This window comes from Balaenoptera ricei, chromosome 20 (genome assembly GCF_028023285.1).
Source record: "Balaenoptera ricei isolate mBalRic1 chromosome 20, mBalRic1.hap2, whole genome shotgun sequence".
Classification (NCBI taxonomy): Eukaryota; Metazoa; Chordata; class Mammalia; order Artiodactyla; family Balaenopteridae; genus Balaenoptera; species Balaenoptera ricei.
The window spans coordinates 36,784,643-36,812,288 of record NC_082658.1 but is presented as its reverse complement, the minus strand read 5'-3'; the positions used below and the strand labels follow the sequence as shown (position 1 = coordinate 36,812,288).

At 37.8% G+C, this 27,646-nt stretch overlaps 1 protein-coding gene across 1 annotated transcript; it reads right to left on the bottom strand.

The window, feature by feature from the left end:
- Positions 1 to 27,646, bottom strand: DGKE (diacylglycerol kinase epsilon). The gene is made up of 12 exons (XM_059907870.1): positions 27,476 to 27,646; positions 26,735 to 27,211; positions 13,312 to 13,471; positions 11,745 to 11,864; positions 9,494 to 9,637; positions 9,092 to 9,249; positions 8,661 to 8,712; positions 7,455 to 7,568; positions 6,335 to 6,406; positions 3,763 to 3,890; positions 3,436 to 3,547; positions 1 to 3,055 (listed from the first exon to the last, which is right to left on the bottom strand). The coding sequence occupies exons 2-12, from the start codon at positions 27,187 to 27,189 to the stop codon at positions 2,876 to 2,878; spliced, it is 1,695 nt and encodes a 564-aa protein (XP_059763853.1). The 5' UTR covers positions 27,190 to 27,211; positions 27,476 to 27,646; the 3' UTR covers positions 1 to 2,875.

Here is a 27,646-nt window from a genome sequence, read left to right as displayed (position 1 = left end):
CACCCTAAAAAAATAAAAATAAATAATTTTGACTATAAAATTTTATAAACATTAGCTACATTAAGGGTTCACAGCTAATTGTTGCAGAAAACCTAAAACACATTTAAGATCATGTAATCTTACCATTAGACAACTTGTATTTTAAAACACAAGTCAGTTTGATTTCTATTAAACATAACAAAGCACTGAAAATTATCTCCATCTACTCACAGGATCCCTAAGAGCTGCCAGGTATTCAGTATTTAAACTACTAAGTTTGCGAGGAGTTAGGAATGTATTAGAACAGTAAAAGATGAGAGAAATCTGAAAACAGACATGAAGACATGCTTTACTACATGTCTTCCTGAGAATTTAGAAGTTACTTTTTTTTTTTTTTTTTTAATCAAGACAGTTTAAAATGGAACAGAAAAATCCTGTGGCAAATTATGTTTTGTAAAGTGTGGAATCCCTGGTAATGTCAACAATTGCTACCCTAAAATATAACTTGCAAACATGAGTCTTATAAATTGTACTTATTTAAAACAAGGCACACGCCTACACATTTATTTGAAATGCTGAGTAAATGTGCCTAAAATGTTAGTGAATTTTTAAAAAATAAGATAGTATGTTTTATGATATGGTATTCTGAAATAACTTTCCTAAGTAAAAATTAAGTCTGAATGAGTGAATACAATAACAGATAAACTTTGTGAAGGGTCAAGCAGGGAAAAAACTTCACTGGATTATGAAAACTGAAAAAACAATTTGTTTTTAAATAAATGAGGGTGTTGTATATAAATCTGTTCTAAATCAAATGTAACATTATACAGTTTTAAAAATTAAAAAAACGATAGTTATTTTGATTATTTTAATTCTGATATCCCATATTAACTATTTTCTTTGATCCTATAATTAGCACTATGAATTATAGATAAAATATAGCCTAAAGCAAAGTGAATTTAACAGTGTATTTGTAAAATGTGATATCTGTAACAATTTTGACCGTGAATTAAACAATGAAGCTCATTATACTCAAAACATGATCAGCCCCTTGAAAGAAAATCTACAAACTCTCCCACCACCGCAATAGGTAACCTACCATGAATGGTATAAGAATAAGGTGAAAACAGCTCTGCTCACAAAATCTTAAGAATACTAGAATTTAGCTGCTCCCACCGAGATCTGGAAGAGGTTAATTTAAGCAAAATAAAAGCATTCTAATGTAATGTATTGACTACTGTATACACTACTTAGTTGTTCCTTCAAAACATGGCCTGGGCCTGAAGGCGACTGAAATTTAAGTTTCTGGCAATCCATAATAGATGACAGATTCCTAATAGACCCTTAAGGGGAGCTAATGGTGTTTGGGGGGATACATTCCAATCCTTCAGAGATTAATGTCATAAAAGACCACCAAACCCACAAATGGGCCATTTGTCCTAAAAACACCAGGCTGGAGGCCCCCTGGGGCGGCCCCACGGCAGGACCTGAGGGAGTAGGTTGGGGAGCAGCAGAGGAGCACCCTCGGCATATTCCTGAAGAATGAGGATGTCTACATAATACATCTGTCAGGAGAATTAAGTTATGGGTTTCAACTATTACTTAGGCTACACTTCTATCTGATTGTGAGTAGCAGAATTTATGTGATCAATTTAATTTATTAAACAAAGCAATATATTGTAAACACTAAACACAGGTATACGACAATATTGTAAATATATTGTAAACACTAAACACAGGTATACGACAATGAAGAAAATAAATAAGTAAAAAAAATATATCTCTCATTTTAAAATAAATATGATATAAACATTTTAGCACAGGATTCTATATCCACTTCCCCAAGGGGAAATTCTGTTAAGTACTTTGGATATAAAAGACTACTATATTTCAAAATACTACCAGACCACTAAATTTTTAAAACTTATCAATTAACACTGAACTTTTTTTGGCAATTAATCTGGTAAATTTTCTTTAGTACATTTTTTTGAATTGTTGACACTGCTTTTAATCAAAAGAGAAGTTGGTGAACCATCCAGCTTTAAACCTGTAACTTCTCTTTTCTTTTCTTTTTTTGGCCACTCCCCCTGCAACGGAAGCGCGGAGTCTTAACCACTGGACCACGAGGGAAGTTCCACAACCTGTAACTTCCAATCCAAAGTGCTCTGAGTGTTAATTTTGCAATTCACCTAGGTGGTTCTCTTTTGGCTACACTGGGATTAAAAAAGATGCTGAATTTAAGCTCAACTTGGTCATTAACAGAGTTAACTAAACAACATTAGGGGGTCTGAAAACGTTCCTAAAATAAAATTTAAAATAAAAAATCTGAGTGTTGTCTTCCTTTTACATTTCTCCTTTTGGGGTTTCCTGGAAACAGATCTTTATGGATCCACTTGGTGCTGGGCTGTAGGAAATCTTAAGAGGCATGCTGCAGGGAGGATCTCCAGCATGAACCATGGCAGTTTGGCACCAACTATCTCCTTTCAAAAACGCAAGTAATTTTTAAAACGTTACGGTGTCACCACAGTAAAAATTAAGATGGAAATGATTTTTCCACCCACATCTTGTTGCATGTATGTGTCCATCAACTGTGTGGTTCAAGAATAAGGAACGAGAACGCACACTTCAGCGAGCCAACTCTCAAACACAGAGCCTTCATGGAACGTCCTGTGACTTTCAGTTAGTGCTACATGATCAAAGTGTTTGCTGAAAAAAAACCAGGCATTTGGAAACAACCGGAGCTCTGGCTGTTTTTGGAATGCTATTTACATAAATGTATACCCATTACACTACTGATGAAATGAAGACTAAACCAGCTGACAGAGTTCTATTTTGGATGAATGTGTATCTACTCGTTTGTGAGGATTCTACACTAAGTTCTCTTTTCCTCCTCCACCTACTCCGTTTCCTTTGTGTCCTCTGGATCTGAAGTACTAGAGATGTCGTCATCTGTTTGTTCTCCAGAGAAATATAACATCAGCGCGTGTGTCTTGTGGGTTATGGTGACAGTGCAGGGCCCCTGGGCCCATGGCTCCCCATCTACCTGCATTGGCATCATCGAGCACTTCAAGATCAGCTAGAATTAGGGACAAATAATGAGAAAACAGTCAGTCCCCAAAAAGCTCAGAAAAATCTTCCTTAATAACATCCCAAGTCCCTTAACCCTTCTCAGGGACATTTATTAGCATTTCACTCTTAGAAAATTAATCTGAATATATCTTTATTCCTCAATGGTTTAAGGGATTCTTTTTCACTGAACGCTTCACTTCTTCAGCTGGATTGAGGGTCATATTTCCTGTTTCTCCCCATCCTACTCACCACTGGTGGAGGGTGACCAACAGCATGGGCTGTAAACCACATGATGGTTTAAGGCAAGGTATAGCATGTATATTTACTTCTACACATCAATGGCTTAGAAATGGACAAGTTAGTCCATGGTAGCAATATTTCACCTACCCGCACTGTATGTGCTTGTCCTATTCGAAAAGGATTTGCCAGTTTCACTTGAATCTGAGCACAGTGGAAAGACCCATATACTCCAACAACTTCCAGTAAACCATCATCATGCCTAAAATTGGACAAAGGAAATATGGATTATGTGATGCAATAAAATAAAATCAGCCCCAATAGGACAATTACTTTTTAACATAGGTGGACCAACAACTTATTAAGTATTGACATTAACAAGGTATACAATAAAGAAAATCTGTGGGAAAAATGTTAAAAGTCTACAAAGAACAACAGAAACCAGTGACATAAAAAACCACTTGCAAATGTACATACCTGGCTAGAGGGTAAGTCTCATCTCCCATCCCTTCCCACAGTCTGCAGCCACCGCCCCAGTAGCCAATGTTCAGAACGATAATACCTTCCAAATTCGGCAGTTCTACTCGCTCACCATCCAGCTCTAGCTTTAAAGAAATACAAGGAGTTAAGTTACTTCAGGGCACGCTACTTCCAGACATAGTCACTTAGAATTCCCATCCATTTTCATACACATAAGATGTGACAGCTGGTATGAAGACTGCTTCCTACTCCTCACTCCAGGTAATCTGGCCTTTCTCACCTGTTCAATGTTTACTGTAATAAATGGATTATAACAAATGAAATTTTTTAAAAACCAAGGTCATCAAAGAAATCCTTTTTTGTTGAATCCCCTTATATTTTCAGGTTTTATCTAACTTGCTGTTTTAATAGCACCTCACACTCTGCTTTCTGGGAACGAGACTACTTCTCTGGATGTTCCTCCTCAGTCACTACTCCCAACCTCACGTTGAAGGCATTCCACATAGCTATGTACTGGGCTCCTTTCTCTTCTCTACACACTCTGGATTGAAATCTGAGCCACTTCTATCTTGCTAATTGCCATCTCTGTGCTGATGGCTCTATTTTGCTTGTCCAGGAAAGTGAACTGGGCTAGATCTGTATATCTAACTGCCCACAGAACACTGCCAACTGACTGTGGCACCTAAAACTCCCATGCACAAAACTGAGTTAAGCATCTTCTCTGCAATCTACTTTCCCAAGAAAGAGTAGCACCACCCCCCACCCCACCCCCAACGCCGCAAGCCTAACCAGAAACCTGGGAACTATCTTTGACTTCTGTGCCTTTACTCTCTATACCAATTAATCACTAAAAACAACTGATGGGGCTTCTTCTAAGTATCCATCCTTCTCCATCATTCCTGACAGTACCCTAGTCCAGCAGCCCATGGTTTCTCTAGCTTTACTCTCCTCTTATTCATCTCTCAAAGATTGGTTAGACTGACACTTATCCCCTTATTACATCCCTTCAATGGCTTGACTCAGTGCTCATGATGAAATCCAAGTTCCTTAACAAGTCACAAGTTCCTCTGTGATCTTGGCCTCTGTCCACCTCTCCAGCCTCAGCTCTCTTACCCTTTTCTCTCCCGCAAGCTATGGTCCAGCTTGAATACACTCAAATATGTCACGTTCTCTCTTGTCTCTGGGCCTTGGCACATGCTGTTCTTAGCCTAGAATAATTTTCACCTCTCTTCACTTAGCTAAGTTTTATTTAATTTGCAGACTGCAGCTCGTCACTTCTTCCAGAAAGACTTCCTTGTCAGTCACTTTCCCTAGACAGTTTCCAGTCCCTGGGTTATGTACTGCTCTTATCTATTCCTCTAAGACCGCATATTTTCCTTATCAGATCACTTCTCATGCCATATTGCAATATGGTTTAAATGTCTTTCTTCTCTCCAGACTGTAAACTTAGTGAGACCGAGGGATTTATCACTGTACAGCTAGTACCTAGAACAGTGCCTGGCATTTTGTAGGTGGTTTCACAAATAATTTTTGTATAAGTAAACTATTAGACAAAAAAAAAAAAAAAAAAAAAAAGTGCTACCTTGTATGCTTCACTCTACCCCTGCTATCGAAGCCCAGGAAAAAGGAAATACGATAAAGCAGAAGGAAACATTTTCTATGGCAACCCTCGCCATTCCTCCTTTGCCGTGAGCTCAGCGTCTACCTCACCGCAGCAGCTTTCCCTGGTGAGTGTATAGTCAGGCTCCTCCCTCCGGGCTCATTTTTCACTCTTTCCCTAAGTTGTTTATTGTTTGGCTCTTCCCTTCTTTTTTTTTTTGGCCGAGCTATGGTATGTGAAATCTTGGTTCCCCAACCAGGTATCAAACCCACGCCCACTGCAGTGGAAGTGTGGAGTCTTAACCACTGGACTGCTGAGGAAGTCCCCCTTTTTACTTATTTTAGTAGTTCCACGTTTCTCTGTATTAATGTCTTTGCCATTGCTATTAACCATTACAGATTCTTTCCTGAAGCAAGCAAAGAATACATATAAAACTTTGCCAATATCGTGATGTCGGGGTGCTGTAGCAATAAGCAATCATGAATATCCTATCTTTACTGCTCATACATTTCTATTTCGCTTTAGTATGTAAGAGAGATACATCACAACCATAAAAGGAGTTAAACTTTGGGCTTAAACTTCCTCTGAGAGTCCATGATGAGGCACAGTCCATGAGGCACTGTGTCAGAAAACTTCACATGGACGCTGTTCAGAGTGTCTAGGTAACAGACTCTGGAGTTACATAAACCTGGGTTCAAGTCCTGGTTACCTGTATCCTTGGGCACTTTGTATATGTGGGCAAGTTATTTAATTTCAAATAGTTTTCTGCAAGATGGGAATATAATAGTACCTGCCTTACAGGTTGTAGTGAGAATTCAGTGGGAAAATGTGTATAAAGCACTTAGTAAAGCGTCTGGTACACAATAAATACTCCCTATGTGTTAGCAAAATATGTTAATAGAAAATTCAGCATTTTCATTAAAAAAAAAGTTCATAATCCAGAGACCACCTAAAAGTTTAAAAGCTTACCTCAACTTTTTTATTCAAATCTTTACATTCTTGCACTAAACAATCTTTGGTTCCATAAAATAAGTAAACAGCCTATGAGAAATGGACAGAAAATATGATATTAAAGCAATCTAACAAGCCCTGTAAGCAAGAAAAAGACACTGAACCAAAGCTCCCTGATGTGATGGTTGAGTCATGTATCCAGAGTGGACTAGATACAGATGGAAGAAGGGGCACCATCACTTCTGAGTTTAATTAGCCCATTTTTTCAGGGGAATGTAGGATGGGGTGGTTTGTGCTTAAATGCTGTTTTCTCCCAGTTTATCCAAAAAGGTACACCTTATAAAGAAATACTATGTTAAAATTAGAAAATTCCACCTTTTCCTACTACTTCAGATCACTTAATGAAAGTAACACAGGTAAATCTAGCAAACATTTTATAATCACTTTTGAATACAGAAAGGTTGATGGAAGCACTGAGATGTTAATTAGCAACTGTATAAACAGCAATTCTTATTGCCTTAGTAACTATATTAATAAAAGGGAGCTATTTGTAAATTTGAAATATTTGTAAAACAGAACCAGGAACAAAATTGTTTTGCATCTATTTTTTGCATCCTATTGCTCAATTACCAAAAGTCATTAAAAATATTCCAAGACAAAACTTCCACCAAAGGAATCAATTGTACTAGAAACCGGAGATCATCTCAGTTAAAAGTGCAGTAAACAAACTGCTCCTTTTCTTACCTCATCTGCCTCTTAAGAGTTTTTTCAGGCCAATGGAATCTAGTTTTCCATTAATGACTTCACCAAAAATTTATCCTACCTAAACTTAATTCCAATTCTACTTGCCATTTAAGTAAGATAAGCTCTTATATATTCCATTTAGTTGCCATCTAAGCGAAATATGCTGTAAAGCGTTCCGACTCTGAGTTAAAAAAATTTTGTCATGGTTATGAAATACTTTAATAAAATACATTTAAGGATCTAATTTGACAGTCTTACATAAAACAGAACAGGTAAATGTTTCCATAAGTTAGTTCTATCTCAATCTAGTTGAAAGAGTGCTAGATATAATTGAACTCTTGATTTTTACTGTACCTTAGGTGCTAAGCAGGAAAGGTTATTTTATCCAACACACCTTATTAAGAATTCTGCTAGAAAACAGAGATGGTGCCTTCTCACGATGAGCATGAAAATTGAGGGCCATAAGAGCATCAGGTCCAACAGAAAAATAGTTGTTCATTGTGAATTCCTGTGGAAAAGGGTAAGAATAAGCAACAGATTATGCTTCCATCCAAACCTGTGTTATATAATAAATATGTAAATCTTAGTCTTTGTGTTCTTTATGAAAATTGAGTACTTTCTGCATTCACTTTTTGCGTAGAGTTATTTTATGCTATCCAGTGAAGTTTCCAGAGATAAAGCTTCAGTTCAAAGGCTGATCCTATAAGATATAAATTTCACTTTCCATTTCTGGTTAATATGCTACATCTAAATGGCTCTACCTTGCACCCAGGCTTTCCACTCCTGTGTTCCCATTACATTTGCTTTTTACTTCCATTGCAACTCTCAGGCTCTCAGCTTTTTCAGTCTCAATCAGGCTATTGGTCCCCACTTAACTTATCTTACTTCCCAATCCAGCCTGGATTCCCTCAACCTAGCTGCACTTGGTCTTCTTCCTGAGCAATACGCTTGCATTTCTGACTTCTTGTTCAGTGGGCCACAGACTCAAGGTTGACATGCCCAAAATCTTCACGCATTTTCTTCCTATTCAAACCTGAAACTCTATTTTTCTTATCTTGGTTAATGTCACTTCTATACATCCCGTCATAAAAACTAGAAATCTGGTAGTAATGTTTTTTTCTCACTTCCCCTAATACCAATCAGCTGCCAAGTCTTGATCAATTCCACCTCTAAAACGTCTCTGAATTGTCCTCATCCTAAGATTCCCTTTTTTTGGGTCATAGTGCAGGTTTCTAAGCTATTTTCACACTATCTCTAGAGTATCTTTTTAAAACTACAGACCTGCTATCTCTGTATTACTTGCTATTTACTAACCATGATGTGCACCCTCTTGCCTCTATTTCCTCTACCTGGGAAGCCTTTTGTTCCTTTCTCTGTTGATCTAAATTGTATTTACATGTTAAGGACCAACTCCCAGGTCACTTCCCCTGAAATATTTCCAGTCTGATCTACCAGGGTGGAACCAGGCACACCTGCAGCCTATTTCATAACCAGCTCCCTAGAGATAAGGACCTGTCGCTGCGTCCCACCACAGCACCACAGTGGAAGCACTCCATCATACTTGTTGAGACCACTCGAAACTGCAGCCCTAAAAACACACCTTGAGTTTTCTTAAGTTGTAGTATCCTTTATTTGTTACTTGAACTTTCCATCTAAAAAACAGAAGTTAAAAAAAGAATCAGTAATTATTACCAAATTAACTGCCAATTAACTATAATTATTACCAATCAACTCTGGACACCTGGTAGATGAGGTTCTTCTATTAAAATAGCATTTGGAGAAATAAGCACATTAAAGTGAGTATGTAAGTTTTGGAATGAGTACTCAGCCTAATTTATGACTTCAGTCCTTACATAACAACAAAATATACAGCAACAAAATAAAACACCAGTATCCATGTATAAGTACAACTAACATAGTTTTTTACATTTAAATTACATTTAACTTTACAACTATACAAGCCTTCATTTATAATCCAAACAATATTCCCAAAGCTCAAGAAATCTGCTTTTGGGGGGAAGTATAACTTACCTATCTAGTTTAACTCCATCTGCTTCCATCACGTTTCTTAAGACTTGTGTGACTGGGATTTCTCCCGCATAGCCTGTACCCCAACCCAAGGTATTAGATAGATCGTTGCCCGTTCCCAGAGGCAAGACTGCAACTTGTGGAATGTATTTCTCTTGTCCCTACAATATAGAAGATATATTTTTGATTTTTCTCTTCAGACTATTTGTAGGGTAATAGTATTTGGTAAAATTTAAAGCCAAAGCAATAAAGATACAAATATAATAATAACTGCTCAATCACAATATTTAAAATTGGCAATGTCTTCTAATATTCATCTGCATAATAAAAAATATAAGCACAAATACTGTATAGTTATCTTAGAAGTGCTTCTGTGAAAGGCAAGTAGGTCTTAAAGATGGATACCTTAATCTTCATTTCATCAACTGCATCCAGGACCCAGCCCACAGTCCCATCCCCTCCACAAACAAGGACTCGAGCTGAGTAATAGGGAAGAAGAGTACAAAGTTGCAGGGCTTTGACAGGAGGAGTTTTAGTAACATCAAAAACCTAGATGTGAAAGAAAAGGAAAAATTTATTTTATCTTACACTGTCATCCATCTGTGAGGATAATTTCCTTCTAGATGAGTACATAGATATGCTTAAATAACAATACTGGCTATGATGTGTTTATCTTTAACAATATGCCAGGCACTATGCCAGACTATATTCACTGTGGATCATCCCAATGTTGACCCTACAAAGCACGAGTAAACCTCATTCTACTGACCAGGAAATGGAGGCACAGGAAGGTTAAATAACTTGCCTACGCTTCCTCTGATAATTAGGTGCTGATATACAAATTCAATCCTGTAGTTTATCCACTACACAATACTGCCTCTTTGCTGTTCACATAAAACCAGGCCATGCTAAGTTCACCTTTAACTAGTGCTTCATATTTTATACAGGATTTAAAAACTCCATTACTAGTGCAAGTTAGTACCAATTTCTGGAAAACAATTCTGCAATATGCATAAAATGACATAAAGGTGAAAGGATCCTTGATACCTATAATTCTGTAAATGATCTAGGAAAATATTTCAAAAGACGAAAATGCCCTGTGTGTAAAGATATTTAGTGTGGCATTATTTATAATTGCACAACCTTAGAGAGAAACTTGACCTCCAACAGCAGGAGACTGGATAAATACAGATATATCCATTTGATGATTTCTTAGTCATTTCATACATAATTATGAGGACTATGTTGCAACACAGAAAAATATACTTTTAGGTAAAGAAAACAGAATGTAAACTTGTACCTAGATTATTGTTACAGAAATGCTAATATGTAAATGCACAGACAATTCACGGAAAGAACATGGGCAAATGAAAACAACTGATGTATTTGTGTGCAGATAATGCAGGTGATTTTCTTTCCTTTTATTTTAAAATTTTATTCATTTATTTATTTTGGCTGTGCCACGTGACTTGCAGGGTCTTAGTTCCCTGAACTGGGATTGAACCCCAGGCCACGGCAGTGAAAGTGCTGAGTCCTAACCCCTGGACAGCCAGGGAACTCCCCTTTCTCTTTCCTTTTAAAATTATTTTTATATTTCCTTAAGTTGTGTAATGTTGAAAGGGAAATTACAAATTAGAAAGAAAAGTTATTGCATTTATGATTGTTGTACAATGAGTTGTTTAGTTTTTCAAAATAGAAGCCGCTAACATGTCAGCTCAATCTTAATGGTCTGAGTCTTTTATTCTTACATTTAAAAATGTCGGTGTGCAATTACTCCCAATTTCCAGCAATCACTGTTTCACTCTGTTTCTATAGATTTACCCTTTCTGAACATGTCACATAAATGGAATCATACAATATGGGTCCCCTGCATTGGGCTTCTTTCATTCAGCATGTTTTTGAGGTTCATTTATTGTAGTATGTATGTACGTATCAGTAGCTCCTTTTTATCACTGAATATTCCACTCATATGGGTATATCACATTTTGTTTTATCCAGCCACTGACTGATGGACAGTGGGTTATTTTCACTTTTTGGCTATTATGAATAATGCTGCTATGAACATTTGCATAAAAGTGTTTGTGGGATATATGTTTTTGTTTCACTTGGGTAGATTCCTAGAAGTTCTAGGGGGTACGGTAAATTTATGTTTGACTTTTTTGTTTTAAAAAAATATCTATTTATTTATTTGGCTGCGCTGGGTCTTAGCTGTGGCACGCGGGATCTTCGTTGCCGCATGCGGGATCTTCGTTGCCACATGCAGGATCTTCATTGCGGCGTTGTGGGATCTTTAGTTGCGGTGTGTGGGATCTTTCAGCTGCGGCATGTGGGATCTAGTTCCCTGACCAGGGATCGAACCTGGGCCCCCTGCACTGGGAGCACGGAGCCTTAGCCACTGGACCACCAGGGAAGTCCGTTTGACTTTTTAAGAAACTGCCCAAGTGTTTTCTGAAGTTGCTGCAGCATTTTACATCCCCACCATGAGAACCCCTCTTTCTCCACATATTTGAATGGCTCAATACTTTCATAATTATTATTCTTCCCTACAATCAGATGATTACTGGTTTCAAGCATTAACAACCCTTACAATTTATGGAAAATGTAAAACTAAAAATGAAAAGATTAATACAGAAAGGAAGGTTTTCTCTTTGGTTACCTGTACGGGATTCAGGAGGATCCTGAATTCTCCCAGCAGTCCTTCTCCCATATTAGTTCCACTACGAGAGTTGGCCAGGATTATTAATGGAGTCCACTGCTTTCCAAGCTTAGATGCTAGCTAAAAAAATTAATGTGAGTGAAAAGACCTTAATATCTCAAAGATGGTGAGCAGTAAGTTTTTCACTTCTTAATAAGAACAGTGCTGTAAATCTGCTGAGAGAACAACTATCCCAATCGATACAATATAAAAATCAAAGAATTCTAAGAATGGAAAAGTTCCTTAGAAATGAACTAATTTCTGCTTAATATATAATTCTCTTCTACATTATTCTGGATAAGTCATCCAGTATATCCTTGGATACTCATGTAAGAAGAAACTCACTAACAAGGCAGCCCATTCCACTGCTAAATCAAATTATTAGAAAGTTTTGACTTAAATTGAGTTAAAAATCTGTCTTTCAACAACTTTCATTGTTCTACTTTTGACTCCTGAGGCAAGGAATAATTTCATTTGTTCTTCCATATACCTGTTGTGTTCAAACACCAGAAGCAATATATTGTTTATTAGTCTTGTCTCCCAGGCAACACGTTTCAACCCTTCATAGAATGGACATTGATTTTCTCTGCTCTCTCAACCCTGACTTTCCTTTTCTGGATGAATTCTAATTTTCAAGCTTTTTTTTTAATGGGGTATTCAGAAATAGATTCAAGAATCCAGAACTGTACAAAGCCCAAAGTCAAATGAAATTGTTTCTCTAATCTAACCACTTCTTTCCTCTCCCCTTCTCCTTGTGGATATAACATTAATGAAGATGTTCCACGGTTTTACTTAGTGATTCTCATCCCCTATGATCTCAGATTGAATTCAGATACGTAAGAGTTGTCCATTTAAAAAAAAGTATCACAACAACATTAAACATGTTTTTAAATTTTAACATCCCTCTTTCTTTTGCAGGAATATTGACAAAGATGACATTTAAGATATAAAATCTGAACTTGGAAAAAACAGAATTTAGTTTTAGAATGAAATAGTTTAACTACTTTGGGACATTCAAGTAGGAAATAAATGCAGATTTTACAGTTTTTCCTTCAGAGCTACATGAAGACTGAAAGATGTTTGTACCAATTTTCATACATATATATACTGCCAAGCTTTAATGCTCACCATTATCTGTGGAAGCATCTAATGTGCAACATAAACTTATCTCCAGGCACCCTACATGAGGTTCCAAACGAAAAAATTCTTTTAGAACAACGTGTGAGGAAAATCTCTGTTTTCTTTTCACTGACAATAATCATGAATCCCAAATCCGGCTGTTCATCAGAATCATCTGAGGACTTAAAAAAAATAGATTCCGGGGACTTACCCTAGATCTACTAAATCAAACATGGTGATGGAGGTGGGCTCAGAAGTCTGTATTTTTAAAAAGCTCCTCAAGTGATTTGGACTCAGTGATTTAGGAACCACTAATATGATTCTTCTCACACACACAGTTGTGTTTCATACACTGACTTAAATAACTTTTTGGAAATCAGTTACACAAGGAAAAGTAAACTCTGATTACCATTGCGTAATCTGTTTTTTTGTCTTTACGCATCTGATTAATGGAGGTTAAATAACTTGGTGGAATGATGAGGTTTCTGAATTCTCCAAAATCACACTGTTCATTCTTTAAGCTATTTTTCATACACTCATCATGTACTGTTTTCTGACACCAAATGCACCTGAGGGAAGGAAAAAACAAAGACAATAATTAACTTTAAACCACAATCTTACTCATCTGCAAACCAATCATTTTTGTCAAAAAAACCTGAAATAGTAATTTCATCATCAATGAAAAAATCTGGCAAATAAAAAATTTATAATTGTATCTGAGCAATAAACTTTTTTTTTAACGTCCCTTTTTTTTTTTTTTTTTTGGGCCACACGGCATGTGGGATCTTAGTTCCCTGACCAGGGATCAAAACCGTGCCCCCTGCAGTAGAAGTGCGGAGTTGTAACCACTGGACCACCAGGGAAGTCCCTAAAACAATAAACTTTGAGCATACTTGACAGTTTAATCTAACAGTGGTTCTTAAAGTGTGGTCTGGGGAAGATCCTTTCAGGGTGTCTCTGAGGTTAAAATCATTTTAATAATAATATGTTATTTCACCTTCACTCTATCCGAAGTATACAGCAGAGTTTTCCGGAAGCTATATGATATATGCTAAATCAACAGACTGAATGCAGTAGATAGGAGGCGCTGACTTCCACACCAAAGAAATGTACCAAAAAAGTAAAACGATGCCCATCTTCTCACTAAATTTTCACAAAAATATTTTATGTTACCATTATTGTTATTTTTAAAATGAATATTTAAACAATTTCTCAGTTTTAATTTACAACGTGGTAAATATTAGTAGATATAATCCACATAAACAAAGCTGGTCTAGAACAATGGTTTTGTGTACTATCGATTTGTGCTTTGGCTGGAATAGGTTCGTGAGGCCTAAAGACCTTCAGCTTAAATGCCCCACTGGCCTGCGTCCTTAAAAGAGTTCCTCAGGGTCCAGTTTGAAAACCTCCTGACTTATAACCATCTGTGAACACTTTAGCAAATATAGTAAAATAGTCAACTTCTTATTGGCAGTTAATATGAAACTAATCTATATGTTTGTATCTGAAGTACAGACAGATATTTATGTTCAAATTTGCCTCTACATTTGAACGCATGCATGAAACAAGCAGAGAATAGTGCTGGCAAAGGCCCTGGGTTTCTATTATTAATCCGCTAAGTATTTAATCCACTCACAGATAAGACAAATCTAACTGCATAGACAAAAAGAGGTCAACAGAAAACAACGGTTATAATTAAATAAATAAAAATAAGAAAAAAAGAGGATAAAAACTTTCACCCCAAGGTCAACTCTCTTGGACTTCTATTTTAAGGTTTTTTTTCAGCTGGATGTTCAGGTTTATCAAGTAATTACTGCTATTAACTCAAGAATCCTATTTACTGCTGGAATTACAATTATCTGCAGGATCTGTTAAAGGGAAAACTGTAAATTAACTTGCATGATAACCTTGTTAACACTTGCTTTCAACCTAAGCTTGAGAAACTACGATAGACTGCTAATGCAGCCAAAGTATACCACCTCCACCTACTGCTCTACTGTTAACTTTAAACTAGTATATTATTACTGAAAATAACCTGAAAGGAAACCCACTGAATTATTTCACAATGGTTTCCTCTGGGAAGAAAAATGGGACCGAGGGATGACAAGAACATTCTCTTTTTACTCTATGTTCTTTTGTATTGCTTGAGTTTCTAAACACCAGTATCTATACATGAACTACTTGCATAAATTTTTAAAACTGTATTTTAGATGATATTGGCTTATGCTTTAGAATTTAGAAAATACAGAAAGACATAAAAGTCATCCAGAGATAGTTACTCTTAACTTTTTGATGTATTTATTCTCAGTTTTACAGTCCCTATATGTTTATTTTTCAGGTTAGGGATATGATGTATTTTTATATATATATCTGGACAGTACTTTTCTTTGGAAATTATATCATTAATTCTGTCCTATGCCATTAAGTATTTTTTAAAAAACATGGTTTGTTAAGAATGTATTAATATCATATCACATGGATATATCATAATTTTTTGTGAATTGATTCATGGTCTATATTCGTCTTTTACTAGGTTTTAATAACTGCATGTACTTTTTATTTATGTAGGATATCAACTTCTTTTCTGTCATAGTTATTACAAACATTTCAGTTTTCTCTTAAATTTACCTTTTAATGTACTTTATTTTTTGCTAGACAGATCTGTATTTCCCTTTGTGGTTTATTTAAATGCTTTCATGCTCTGAAGTCCTTTACCTTTCCAAATTAGATATTCGCCTATAGCTATTCCTCCCTCACACTTCAGTTTTCATATTTATGCCTTTAATTCAGTGCTTCTTAACCTTCTGGGGCTACAGATTCCACTGAGAATCTCATGAAAGTGCCAGGCTTCCTGGAACCTTATCTATCTATGAACTAAGAACTCCTGCTTCAATCCATCTGGAGTTTATTTTGGTATAGAGTGTGATATGAAGAGTCAACTTTTACTTCCTCAAAGAGCACTTGTCCTAGCACGATTTATAATCTTTTCTATCCCACTGATTTGTGACACCTTTATCATTTAATAAGTTCTCATAAATTTCAGAAAAGACTCTTTTAACCAAGATGATGGCTATTATCAGCCTTTTCTCTGTAAAGGTAAAGCCAAAATACTTACTCCTTATTCAGCTTTATATTTTTCCTGAGAAATACCACAATCAAAACCGAGACCTGTTCTCGTTATATATTTTGTAATTGGTATTTTATTTGACCTAGGTTTCAAACCTGATGGGAAAATAAGACATTACTAATAATGTCTTGATACTTTAGTTTTAGCAGTCATGTCTTTGAGTGATTGTTTATGATCTTTATTCTTTCCCCAACTTTTTATTTTGAAAAATTTTAAACCTACACAGAAGTCAAAAGAATAGCAAAATGAATACCCTTAAACCAACCCTTAACTCTGATTCTTAAGTAACATTTTCTCCCACATTTTCTCTCTCTCTTTCAAAATAAACTCATATTTTGCTGAATCATTTGAAAGTAAATTATGGACATTATGAGATTTCACCTTTCAATACTTCAGCAAGTATTTCCAAAAAACAATGATAGTCTCCTTGCTTTTACACACACACACACACACACACACACACACACACACATATATAATTTTTATTGGAGTATAGTTGATTTACAATGTTGTGTTAGTTTCAGGTATACAGCAAAGTGAATCAGTTGTACATATATCCACTCTTTTTTAGATTCTTTTCCCATATAGGCCATGACAGAGTAGTACTGTTCCCTGAGTAGAGTTCCCTGTGCTATACAGTAGGTCCTTATTAGTTTCTTGCTTTTTTAAGTGTTTTGCATTAAAAAAATTTTTTTTACAGGAACACAGGTAAGCCCATCACCTCTATTCCAGCATTAATATATTAACTGTAATTGCTTTGTTTCATTTCTATCTATCCATTAATCTATCTTATTTTTGGTGCATTAAAAATAAATCGCAGACATTAGAATATCTCCTAAACACCTCGGCAAGCAGGCATATCATTACCTTGAGTTCATTATTTGTTTATAGGTTTTTTTCTTTCAATGTAAAATTTATATATGATGAAATGTACAAATATGTACATCTGCTGAGTTTTGACAAGTAAACATAATTATGTAACTTATCCTTATGAAGACACAGAACATTACCCTATGTGCCATTCTTGTGCAGGAGTATGACTGTTTTATTAAAAAAAAAAAAAAAAGTTTTCTCTAAAGTTACCTGTTCACAATAGCTCTCTTCTTTAGTATGCTGGAAGAGGCAACAGAATTATATGTGAAGCTGAGATGGTCATCTATGAAATTCATACTAGAATGGGGTTGGCAAACTACAAATACATCTGCCTCCTAATTTTGTGAATAAGTTTTATTGGAATATAGCTATGCCATTCATTTACGTACTCTCTGTTGCTAGTTTTGTACTATGATGGACGGTAGAGTGAAGTAATTATAACAGATCATATGGTCTGCAAAGCCTGAAATCCTTAGTTTTGGCTCTTCACAGAAAAAGTATGCTCACCTCTGTTCCAGAAGATAATTTGGTATCCTTTCATTGTTTCAGATAATTAATGAAATGAATAAACATTAGAACCCAGAATCATAAAGTTTAAGATCAAAGCCTAGAGTAAAGCTGCCAATGTAATTACCTTCTAAGAGTCAGAAGCTTGTTTTATTAATCACTGTGTGTGTGTGTGTGTGTGTGTGTGTGTGTGTGTAGGCGGGTGTAATGAAGAAAAGGCTTTATAAATAAAAGATTTTTTTTAATAAATAAAGTGTTTTATAAAGGTTTTTATAAATAAAATACAATATAAACCAAAAAGTTTTCTTAATGAGAGACAGAACACTATAAGGAACAAAGGTTTATTCAATAAACATAATGAATACTTAAAAATAGAACTTAATTTCCTATTTTAGTCAGAATAGAGGTTAGAAGAAACAAAAGAAGTGTGGGGAGCAGTGATAAGATGATACTAGGTGCAGACATAACTCTGCCGTGGTTGGGGCAGAGGCAGGAAAACACAGAAAAGAAAGAAGGGGGCTCGGCTGGGGCCTGAGGCGCGCGGCGAGCTGTGTGGATGAAAGGCTCTTGGTGCTCCAGCCAGGCATCAGGGCTGTGCCTCTGAGGTGGGAGAGCCAACCTCAGGACACTGGTCCACATGAGACCTACCAGCTCCACGTAACACCAAACGGCAAAAATCTCTCAGAGGTCTCCATCTCAACATCAAGACACAGCTTCACTCAACGAACAGCAAGCTACAGGGCTGGACACCCTATGCCAAACAACTAGCAAGACAGGAACACAGCCCCATCCATTAGCAGGGAGGCTGCCTAAAATCATAAGGCCACAGACACCCCAAAACACACCACCAGACGTGGACGAGCCCACCAGAAAGACAAGATTCAACCTCATCCACCAGAACACAGGCAATAGTCCCCTCCACCAGGAAGCCTACACAACCCACTGAACTAACCTTACCCACTGGGGACAGATACCAAAAACAACGGGAACTACGAACCTGCAGCCTGTGAAAAGGAGACCCCAAACACAGTAAGATAAGCAAAATGAGACGACAGAAAAACACACAGCAGATGAAGGAGCAGGGTCAAAACACACCAGACCTAACAAATGAAGAGGAAATAGGTAGTCTACCTGAAAAAGAATTCAGAATAATGATAGTAAGGATGATCCAAAATCTTGGAAATAGAATAGACAAAATGCAAGAAACATTTAACAAGGACGTAGAAGAACTAAAGAGGAACCAAGCAACGATGAAAAACACAATAAATGAAATTAAAAATACTCTAGATGGGATCAATAGCAGAATAACTGAGGCAGAAGAAAGGATAAGTGACCTGGAAGATAAAATGGTGGAAATAACTACTGCAGAGCAGGATAAAGAAAAAAGAATGAAAAGAACTGAGGACAGTCTCAGAGACCTCTGGGACAACATTAAACGCACCAACATTCGAATTATAGGGGTCCCAGAAGAAGAAGAGAAAAAGAAAGGGACTGAGAAAATATTTGAAGAGATTATAGTTGAAAACTTCCCTAATATGGGAAAGGAAATAGTTAATCAAGTCCAGGAAGCACAGAGAGTCCCATACAGGATAAACCCAAGGAGAAACACGCCAAGACACATATTAATCAAACTGTCAAAAATTAAATATAAAGAAAACATATTAAAAGCAGCAAGGGAAAAACAACAAATAACACACAAGGGAATCCCCATAAGGTTAACATCTGATCTTTCAGCAGAAACTCTGCAAGCCAGAAGGGAGTGGCAGGATATACTTAAAGTGATGAAGGAGAAAAACCTACAACCAAGGTTACTCTACCCAGCAAGGATCTCATTCAGATTTGATGGAGAAATTAAAACCTTTACAGACAAGCAAAAGCTGAGAGAGTTCAGCACCACCAAACCAGCTTTACAACAAATGCTAAAGGAACTTCTCTAGGCAAGAAACACAAGAGAAGGAAAACACCTACAATAACAAACCCAAAACATTTAAGAAAATGGGAATGGGAACATACATATCAATAATTACCTTGAATGTAAATGGATTAAATGCTCCCACCAAAAGACACAGACTGGTTGAATGGATACAAAAACAAGACCCATATATATGCTGTCTACAAGAGACCCACTTCAGACCTAGAGACACATACAGACTGAAAGTGAGGGGATGGAAAAAGATATTCCATGCAAATGGAAATCAAAAGAAAGCTGGAGTAGCAATTCTCATATCAGACAAAATAGACTTTAAAATAAAGAATATTATAAGAGACAAAGAAGGACACTATATAATGATCAAGGGATCGATCCAAGAGGAAGGTATAACAATTGTAAATATTTATGCACCCAACATAGGAGCACCTCAATACATAAGGCAAATACTAACAGCCCTAAAAGGGGAAATTGACAGCAACACAATCATAGTAGGGGACTTTAACACCCCACTTTCATCAATGGACAGATCATCCAAAATGAAAATAAATAAGGAAACACAAGCTTTAAATGATACATTAAACAAGATGGACTTAATTGATATTTATAGGACATTCCACCCAAAAACAACAGAATACACATTTTTCTCAAGTGCGCATGGAACATTCTCCAGGATAGATCATATCTTGGGTCACAAATCAAGCCTTGGTAAATTTAAGAAAATTGAAATCGTATCAAGTATCTTTTCCGACCACAACGCTATGAGACTAGATATCAATTACAGGAAAAGATCTGTAAAAAATACAAACACATGGAGGCTACACAATACACTACTTAATAACCAAGAGATCACTGAAGAAATCAAAGGGGAAATCAAAAAATACCTAGAAACAAATGACAATGGAGATACGACGACCCAAAACCTATGGGACGCAGCAAAAGCAGTGCTAAGAGGGAAGTTTATAGCAATACAAGCCTACCTCAAGAAACAGGAAACATCTCGAATAAACAACCTAACCTTGCACCTAAAGCAATTAGAGAAAGAAGAACAAAAAAATCCCAAAGCTAGCAGAAGGAAAGAAATCATAAAGATCAGGTCAGAAATAAATGAAAAAGAAATGAAGGAAACAATAGCAAAAATCAATAAAACTAAAAGCTGGTTCTTTGAGAAGATAAACAAAATTGATAAACCATTAGCCAGACTCATCAAGAGAAAAAGGGAGAAGACTCAAATCAATAGAATTAGAAATGAAAAAGGAGAAGTAACCACTGACACTGCAGAAATACAAAAGATCATGAGAGATTACTACAAGCAACTCTACGCCAATAAAATGGACAACCTGGAAGAAATGGACAGATTCTTAGAAATGCACAAACTGCCGAGACTGAACCAGGAAGAAATAGAAAATATGAACAGACCAATCACAAGCACTGAAATTGAAACTGTGATTAAAAACCTTCCAACAAACAAAAGCCCAGGACCAGATGGCTTCACAGGTGAATTCTATCAAACATTTAGAGAAGAGCTAACACCTATCCTTCTCAAACTCTTCCAAAATATTGCAGAGGGAGGAACACTCCCAAACTCATTCTACGAGGCCACCATCACCCTGATACCAAAACCAGACAAAGATGTCACAAAGAAAGAAAACTACAGGCCAATATCACTGATGAACATAGATGCAAAAATCCTCAACAAAATACTCGCAAACAGAATCCAACAGCACATTAAAAGGATCATACACCATGATCAAGTGGGGTTTATCCCAGGAATGCAAGGATTCTTCAATATACGTAAATCAATCAATGTGATACACCATATTAACAAACTGAAGGAGAAAAACCATATGATCATCTCAATAGATGCAGAGAAAGCTTTCGACAAAATTCAACACCCATTTATGATAAAAGTCCTGCAGAAACTAGGCATAGAGGGAACTTTCCTCAACATAATAAAGGCCATATATGACAAACCCACAGCCAACATTGTCCTCAATGGTGAAAAACTGAAACCATTTCCACTAAGATCAGGAACAAGACAAGGTTGCCCACTCTCACCACTATTATTCAACATAGTTTTGGAAGTGTTAGCCACAGCAATCAGAGAAGACAAAGAAATAAAAGGAATCCAAATCGGAAAAGAAGAAGTAAAGCTGTCACTGTTTGCAGATGACATGATACTATACATAGAGAATCCTAAAGATGCTACCAGAAAACTCCTAGAGCTAATCAATGAATTTGGTAAAGTAGCAGGATACAAAATTAATGCACAGAAATCTCTTGCATTTCTATACACTAATGACGAAAAATCTGAAAGTGAAATTAAGAAAACACTCCCGTTTACCATTGCAACAAAAAGAATAAAATATCTAGGAATAAACCTACCTAAGGAGACAAAAGACCTGTATGCAGAAAATTATAAGACACTGATGAAAGAAATTAAAGATGATACAAATAGATGGAAAGATATACCATGTTCCTGGATTGGAAGAATCAACATTGTGAAAATGACTCTACTACCCAAAGCAATCTACAGATTCAATGCAATCCCTATCAAACTACCACTGGCATTTTTCACAGAACTAGAACAAAAAATTTCACAATTTGTATGGAAACACAAAAGACCCCGAATAGCCAAAGCAATCTTGAGAACGAAAAATGGAGCTGGGGGAATCAGGCTCCCTGACTTCAGACTATATTACAAAGCTACAGTAATCAAGACAGTTTGGTACTGGCACAAAAACAGAAATATTGATCAATGGAACAGGATAGAAAGCCCAGAGATAAACCCACGCACATATGGTCACCTTATCTTTGATAAAGGAGGCAAGCATATACGGTGGAGAAAAGACAGCCTCTTCAATAAGTGGTGCTGGGAAAATTGGACAGATACATGTAAAAGTATGAAATTAGAACACTCCCTGACACCATGCACAAAAATAAACTCAAAATGGATTAAAGACCTAAGTGTAAGACCAGACACTATCAAACTCTTAGAGGAAAACATAGGCAGAACATTCTATGACATACATCACAGCAAGATTCTTTTTGACCCAGCTCCCAGAGAAATGGAAATAAGAACACAAATAAACAAATGGGACCTAATGAAACTTAAAAGCTTTTGCACAGCAAAGGAAACCATAAACAAGACCAAAAGACAACCATCAGAATGGGAGAAAATATTTGCAAATGAAGCAACTGACAAAGGATTAATCTCCAAGATTTACAAGCAGCTCATGCAGCTCAATAACAAAAAAACGAACAACCCAATCCAAAAATGGGCAGAAGACCTAAATAGACATTTCTCCAAAGAAGATATACAGATGGCCAACAGACACATGAAAGAATGCTCAACATCATTAATCATTAGAGAAATGCAAATCAAAACTACAATGAGATATCATCTCACACCGGTCAGAATGGCCATCATCAAAAAATCTAGAAACAATAAATGCTGGAGAGGGTGTGGAGGAAAGGGAACTCTCTTGCACTGTTGGTGGGAATGTAAATTGATACAGCCACTATGGAGAACAGTATGGAGGTTCTTTAAAAAACTACAAATAGAACTACCATACGATCCAGCAATCCCACTACTGGGCATATACCCTGAGAAAACCATAGGTCAAAAAGACTCTTGTACCAAAATGTTCATTGCAGCTCTATTTACAATAGCCAGGACATGGAAGCAACCTAAATGTCCATCGACAGATGAATGGATAAAGAAGATGTGGCACATATATACAATGGAATATTACTCAGCCATAAAAAGAAATGAAATGGAGGTATTTGTAATGAGGTGGATGGAGTTAGAGTCTGTCATACAGAGTGAAGTAAGTCAGAAAGAGAAAAACAAATACAGTATGCTAACACATATATACGGAATCTAAGGGAAAAAAAAGCCATGAAGAACCTCGTGGCAAGACGGGAATAAAGACACAGACCTACTAGAGAATGGACTTGAGGATATGGGGAAGGGGTGGGGTGAGATGTGACAGGGTGAGAGAGTGTCATGGACATATATACACTACCAAATGTAAAATAGGTAGCTAGTGGGAAGCAGCCACATAGCACAGGGAGATCAGCTCGGTGCTTTGTGACCACCTAGAGGGGTGGGATGGGGAGGGTGGGAGGGAGGGAGATGCAAGAGGGAAGAGATATGGGAACATATTGTATATGTATAACTGATTCACTTTGTTATAAAGCAGAAGCTAACACACCATTGTAAGGCAATTATACTTCAATAAAGATGTTTAAAAAAAAAAAAAAAAAGAAAGAAGCCTACAGGGAAAATAGGATCCAGCACAGTGCCTGGCACAAAATATATGCTTAATATGTGAAAACTAAATAATGACAGTGAGTATAAATTAAAAGTCCTTTGTCACTTATTCTGTAGCCTTTAAAATCAGTTACCACCTGTCATATGGCCCTTCAAAATGCTACCTTGTTGAACAGTCTTCATAGTTCACTTGAAATCTTAGACTTCCCAAAAATGTGATGCAGACACAGAAGGAGCCCTCCCCAGGGCTGGATAAAATCCAGAGAGGGACAGTCTTGTCTGTGTTTAAAGGTTGTAAATATTTATTCTGTTCCTTTTTCCAAAATATCTCATTCCTACAGAAGGTCACAGCAGACTGTAATCCTGCATAAAATTATCTGCCAAAATAAATCAGAACATTGCAAGACACATACTATTTCAGGACACTGTGCTCTCTTCTCCTGGGAATAATAAACACTTCCTGAATTATACAGGAACCATTCTTACCACGGGTGAGGAGTTCCAGCGTGCTGGGAGCAGACTGCTCAGTAACCGGTAAGAACAAGCTAAGGCAGAAAAGCAGACCTATCACCGCCATGTGCATTGTGCTCAAAGGAGGGAACAAAAAATTAAGGACAGAAGCTCATGTTTAAGAAGTACATAAATAGAGCAGTGGTTCTTGAACTTTAGAGTTATCTGCAGGGCCTGTCAGGCAAAGATTGTTGGTTGCCAGCCCAAGTTTCTGATTCAGTGTGTCTGGGCTGGGGCTAACACTGCCAGGAAAAATAGAAGATGCTCAGTTAAATGTGAATTACAGATAAACAACAAATAATTTTTTGGTCTAAGTATGTCTCAAATATTGCAAACATTTTATTTTGTATTAAATACAAATATTTTATTTTAATTTTGTGTGCTAAACCTAAATCTGTGTTAGAATTTGCATTTGTAACAAGTTTCCAAGTGATACTGATGCTGCTGGTCTGGGGACCTTACTTTGAGAACTACTGAGATATAGGATATGATATCATCATTAAGAAGGAAAAATTGGGGGCAGGGGTGAGTAGATTAGGGAAGTGTTCCTGGAGCAAAGGGCCCAAGATGAGTCATTAGGATGCCTCGAGTCATTAGGTTGCCTAGATTAGGGAAGTGTTCCTGGAGTAAAGGGCACAAGATGAGTCATTAGGATGCCTCGAGTCATTAGGTTGCCTAGATTAGGGAAGTGTTCCTGGAGTAAAGAGCACAAGATGAGTCATTAGGATGCCTAGCGGGACTTCCCTGGTGGTCCAGTGGTTAAGACTCTGCACTCCCAATGCAGGGGGCCAGGGTTCGACCCCTGGTCAGGGAACTAGATCCTGCATGCCGCAACTAAATGATCCCGCATGCTGCAACTAAGACACGGCGCAGCCAAATAAATTAAAAAAAAAAAAAAACTTTAAAAAAAATTTAAAAGGGATGCCTAGAATCTAGCCAGGAGGAGGATACTTAAGCCTTGAGGAAAAAAAGGGTAGTATGAAAAGGGTATTTAAAGGAAACCACAACCAGCCTGATGTTGCCGGTGCATAAAGCTTAATGCAGTGGTGGTAGATAAGACTAGATGGGCAGGCAGGGTCCAGAGAGCACGAGGACCTTGTATACCACGTTAAACACTTGGAGTTAACACTGAATGACCATCACTGTAAGTGATGGGGGTAATTGAAGGGTTTTAAACAGAGCAGAAACCCCAATCAGATATGCATTTCTAGAAAGATCATTTGGTTGGAGAATCAGAGCACTATGATTATTTGTTAAGGAGTATACGAAATGCAGTTAAGATATTTATAGAAGCCATTTTAATCTAATTCTGCACAGACACAAAGAAGGGAAGGAAATAAAACAATATTCAATTCATGCCTTCTTTCCAACTAATCCCAATTCTCCAAGACTGAAGCTTAACTAGGGAGACAAGTATGAAATTTTTTAAAAGACACTGGTAACCTAGCTCTCACTGATGCCAGAAAGACATCTAAATTTGAAAGATATCAAGTAATAATGGTTATAAATCTCTGTAGTTGTTTAAAGTATATATTTTGGTAACTTTTAAAGTCTAAATCTGAAGTATAAAATTATTAAAATAAGATTTAAAAATAATTGTTGATATAACAATGCTCATGCTAATTAAAAAAAGGATTTTTAAATAAAATAAACAAAATATAATCAAAAAATTAACTTGCTATCTCATGCCAGCTTTCTATATGTTTAGGGACTTTTCAACTTGTCAGAAACAAAACCCATCACAATGAAGATGTCCAGACTTAAGGCAGAGAAGAGGCTAGGGGTTAGTATTCCTAACCCTGTACTGGGGGTTAGAAATTCGGGATGCCAGTTCTACTTTACCACTGAGTAAGTTTCTCTGAACTATCAAATTCTCTCAAATGTCAAATGAGTTAGAACAGATAATCTGCAAAGCAGCATCCCCTTTTATTACCAACCTCTAACATGAACAAAGGACATCTCCACCTATTTTCAGACAATATTTAAGAACACAAATGTGTTGTCCAGTGTGTACTTAAATGCTCTTAAAATATTCTTGGATTAATCAAAGTCACTTGTCTAAGATGCTACAGGTCCTGAAAGACCATCTGGCAAAAGGAGTGTTCTTTTGAAGTGTATTTCACTATAGCACCGAATATAGATGAGAAAAGATACTTAAAGTGCTCCCCTGGAATGACACTTGTTTTCATTGTACTCGTAACACAACACCCAGGATGAATCAGTTTTGAGACTCTAGGGAAACGTTAATTTGTTCATACTTCATTTTTCCTCATGCAAAATGGAGCTAAACAATAGAAACAGAAGCTAAAATATAACATACAGTGGCCATAAAGTATGTGGCACTTAGAGACCTCTGGATGAAAGTTAAGAGCCAAGTTGTATTACCCAAAAGGGCAAGTTGGCTAAGGAGTGTAGGCTAGATGAATCAACTAGGCAAATGACTATTGCAAAGCTGCCTCACTGTATAATACCAGGGCTAGTTATTAGCTTGTGTCCTCTAAGTGGGCAGTTGAGGCCATTTGTGGAGATCAAAGCAGGCTGCTACGCCCACTCTTTGAAATCCTGACTCCCTCCAAGCATTGTGGGACAATCAGTACCCACAAAGGCCATACCTGTAATCGCAGAGCTTGGGTTGACTGCCGCATTGCTGCTTGCAAACCACACAGTAACTGCACAGGGGCACGTTGCCCCGGATCCAGTGGTGGTGCATGGCGTCCAGGGCCTTGCTGTCATTCTTGAGCATGATCTCCTTGCAGTGGAAGCGCTTGTCGGCCTTCTTGAGGCAGCCCTCGTCCACGCGCAGCCCGCAGCAGTCGCAGAAGGCGCCCTGCAGGATGTGCTGCGCGCACACGCAGCAGTAGGTGGGATGGCTGAACAGGTCCGTGTCGCGCCACCCATGCTTGCTCTTGCGGAAGATGTCCCTGCGGTGCAGCTGCCGGCGCGACCGCTGGAGGCTGCACCAGAAGGTGATGAACACGGGCAGCAGCACCGAGCACAGAGTCCACAGGACCAGGTGCCCGTCGGCAAACAGGCCCTCGTAGGGCGCCGGCCGCTTCTCCCCTTCCATCTTCGCCAAGGACTATTTCTAACTAGGAGAGACACGGGCGGGTCCACATCGGGCTCGCTGTCCCCGTCCCGCCCTCCTTCCTGCCTTTCAGGGGATCCCAAAAGCGCCGTCGGCCCAGGTGGCTCCGCTCTCTCCAAGGAGGGGCACGCGCGCCGTCTTCCCCGCGGCCCGACCCCCGTGCCTCCGGGTCGCCGGGCCGCGGGCCTGAGGCGCCGAAGGGGCGGCGCCCAGGGCTATCACGCTCCGTCCCCTCCCTCCTCCTCGGGCCCGGCCACCGCCTCCTCACCTCACCCGGCACGGGGAAAGGCGCAATCACAATGTACAGGCTGCCCCCACGGAAAGGCCGGCGCGGCGCCTACTCTTTGGGCGCGACGGCGCGCGTGGGCCGCACGGAGCCGGCTAGCGCCAGTAACCGTTAGCCCACGCCTAGCAAACACGAGTCCTGCAGCTCTCGGGC

What these genes read in the sequence shown, in the direction of transcription:
- DGKE (XM_059907870.1), bottom strand. Translation starts at nt 27,189, where the DNA reads ATGGAAGGGGAGAAGCGGCCGGCGCCCTACGAGGGCCTGTTTGCCGAC. An exon ending in ACAACTTAAGAAAACTCAAG is followed by an intron (nt 7,569 to 8,660) that starts GTGTGTTTTTAG and finishes CCTTTTCCACAG; the next exon opens with GAATTCACAATGAACAACTA. An exon ending in ATTTGAATAAAAAAGTTGAG is followed by an intron (nt 3,891 to 6,334) that starts GTAAGCTTTTAA and finishes ATTTCTTTAAAG; the next exon opens with CTAGAGCTGGATGGTGAGCG.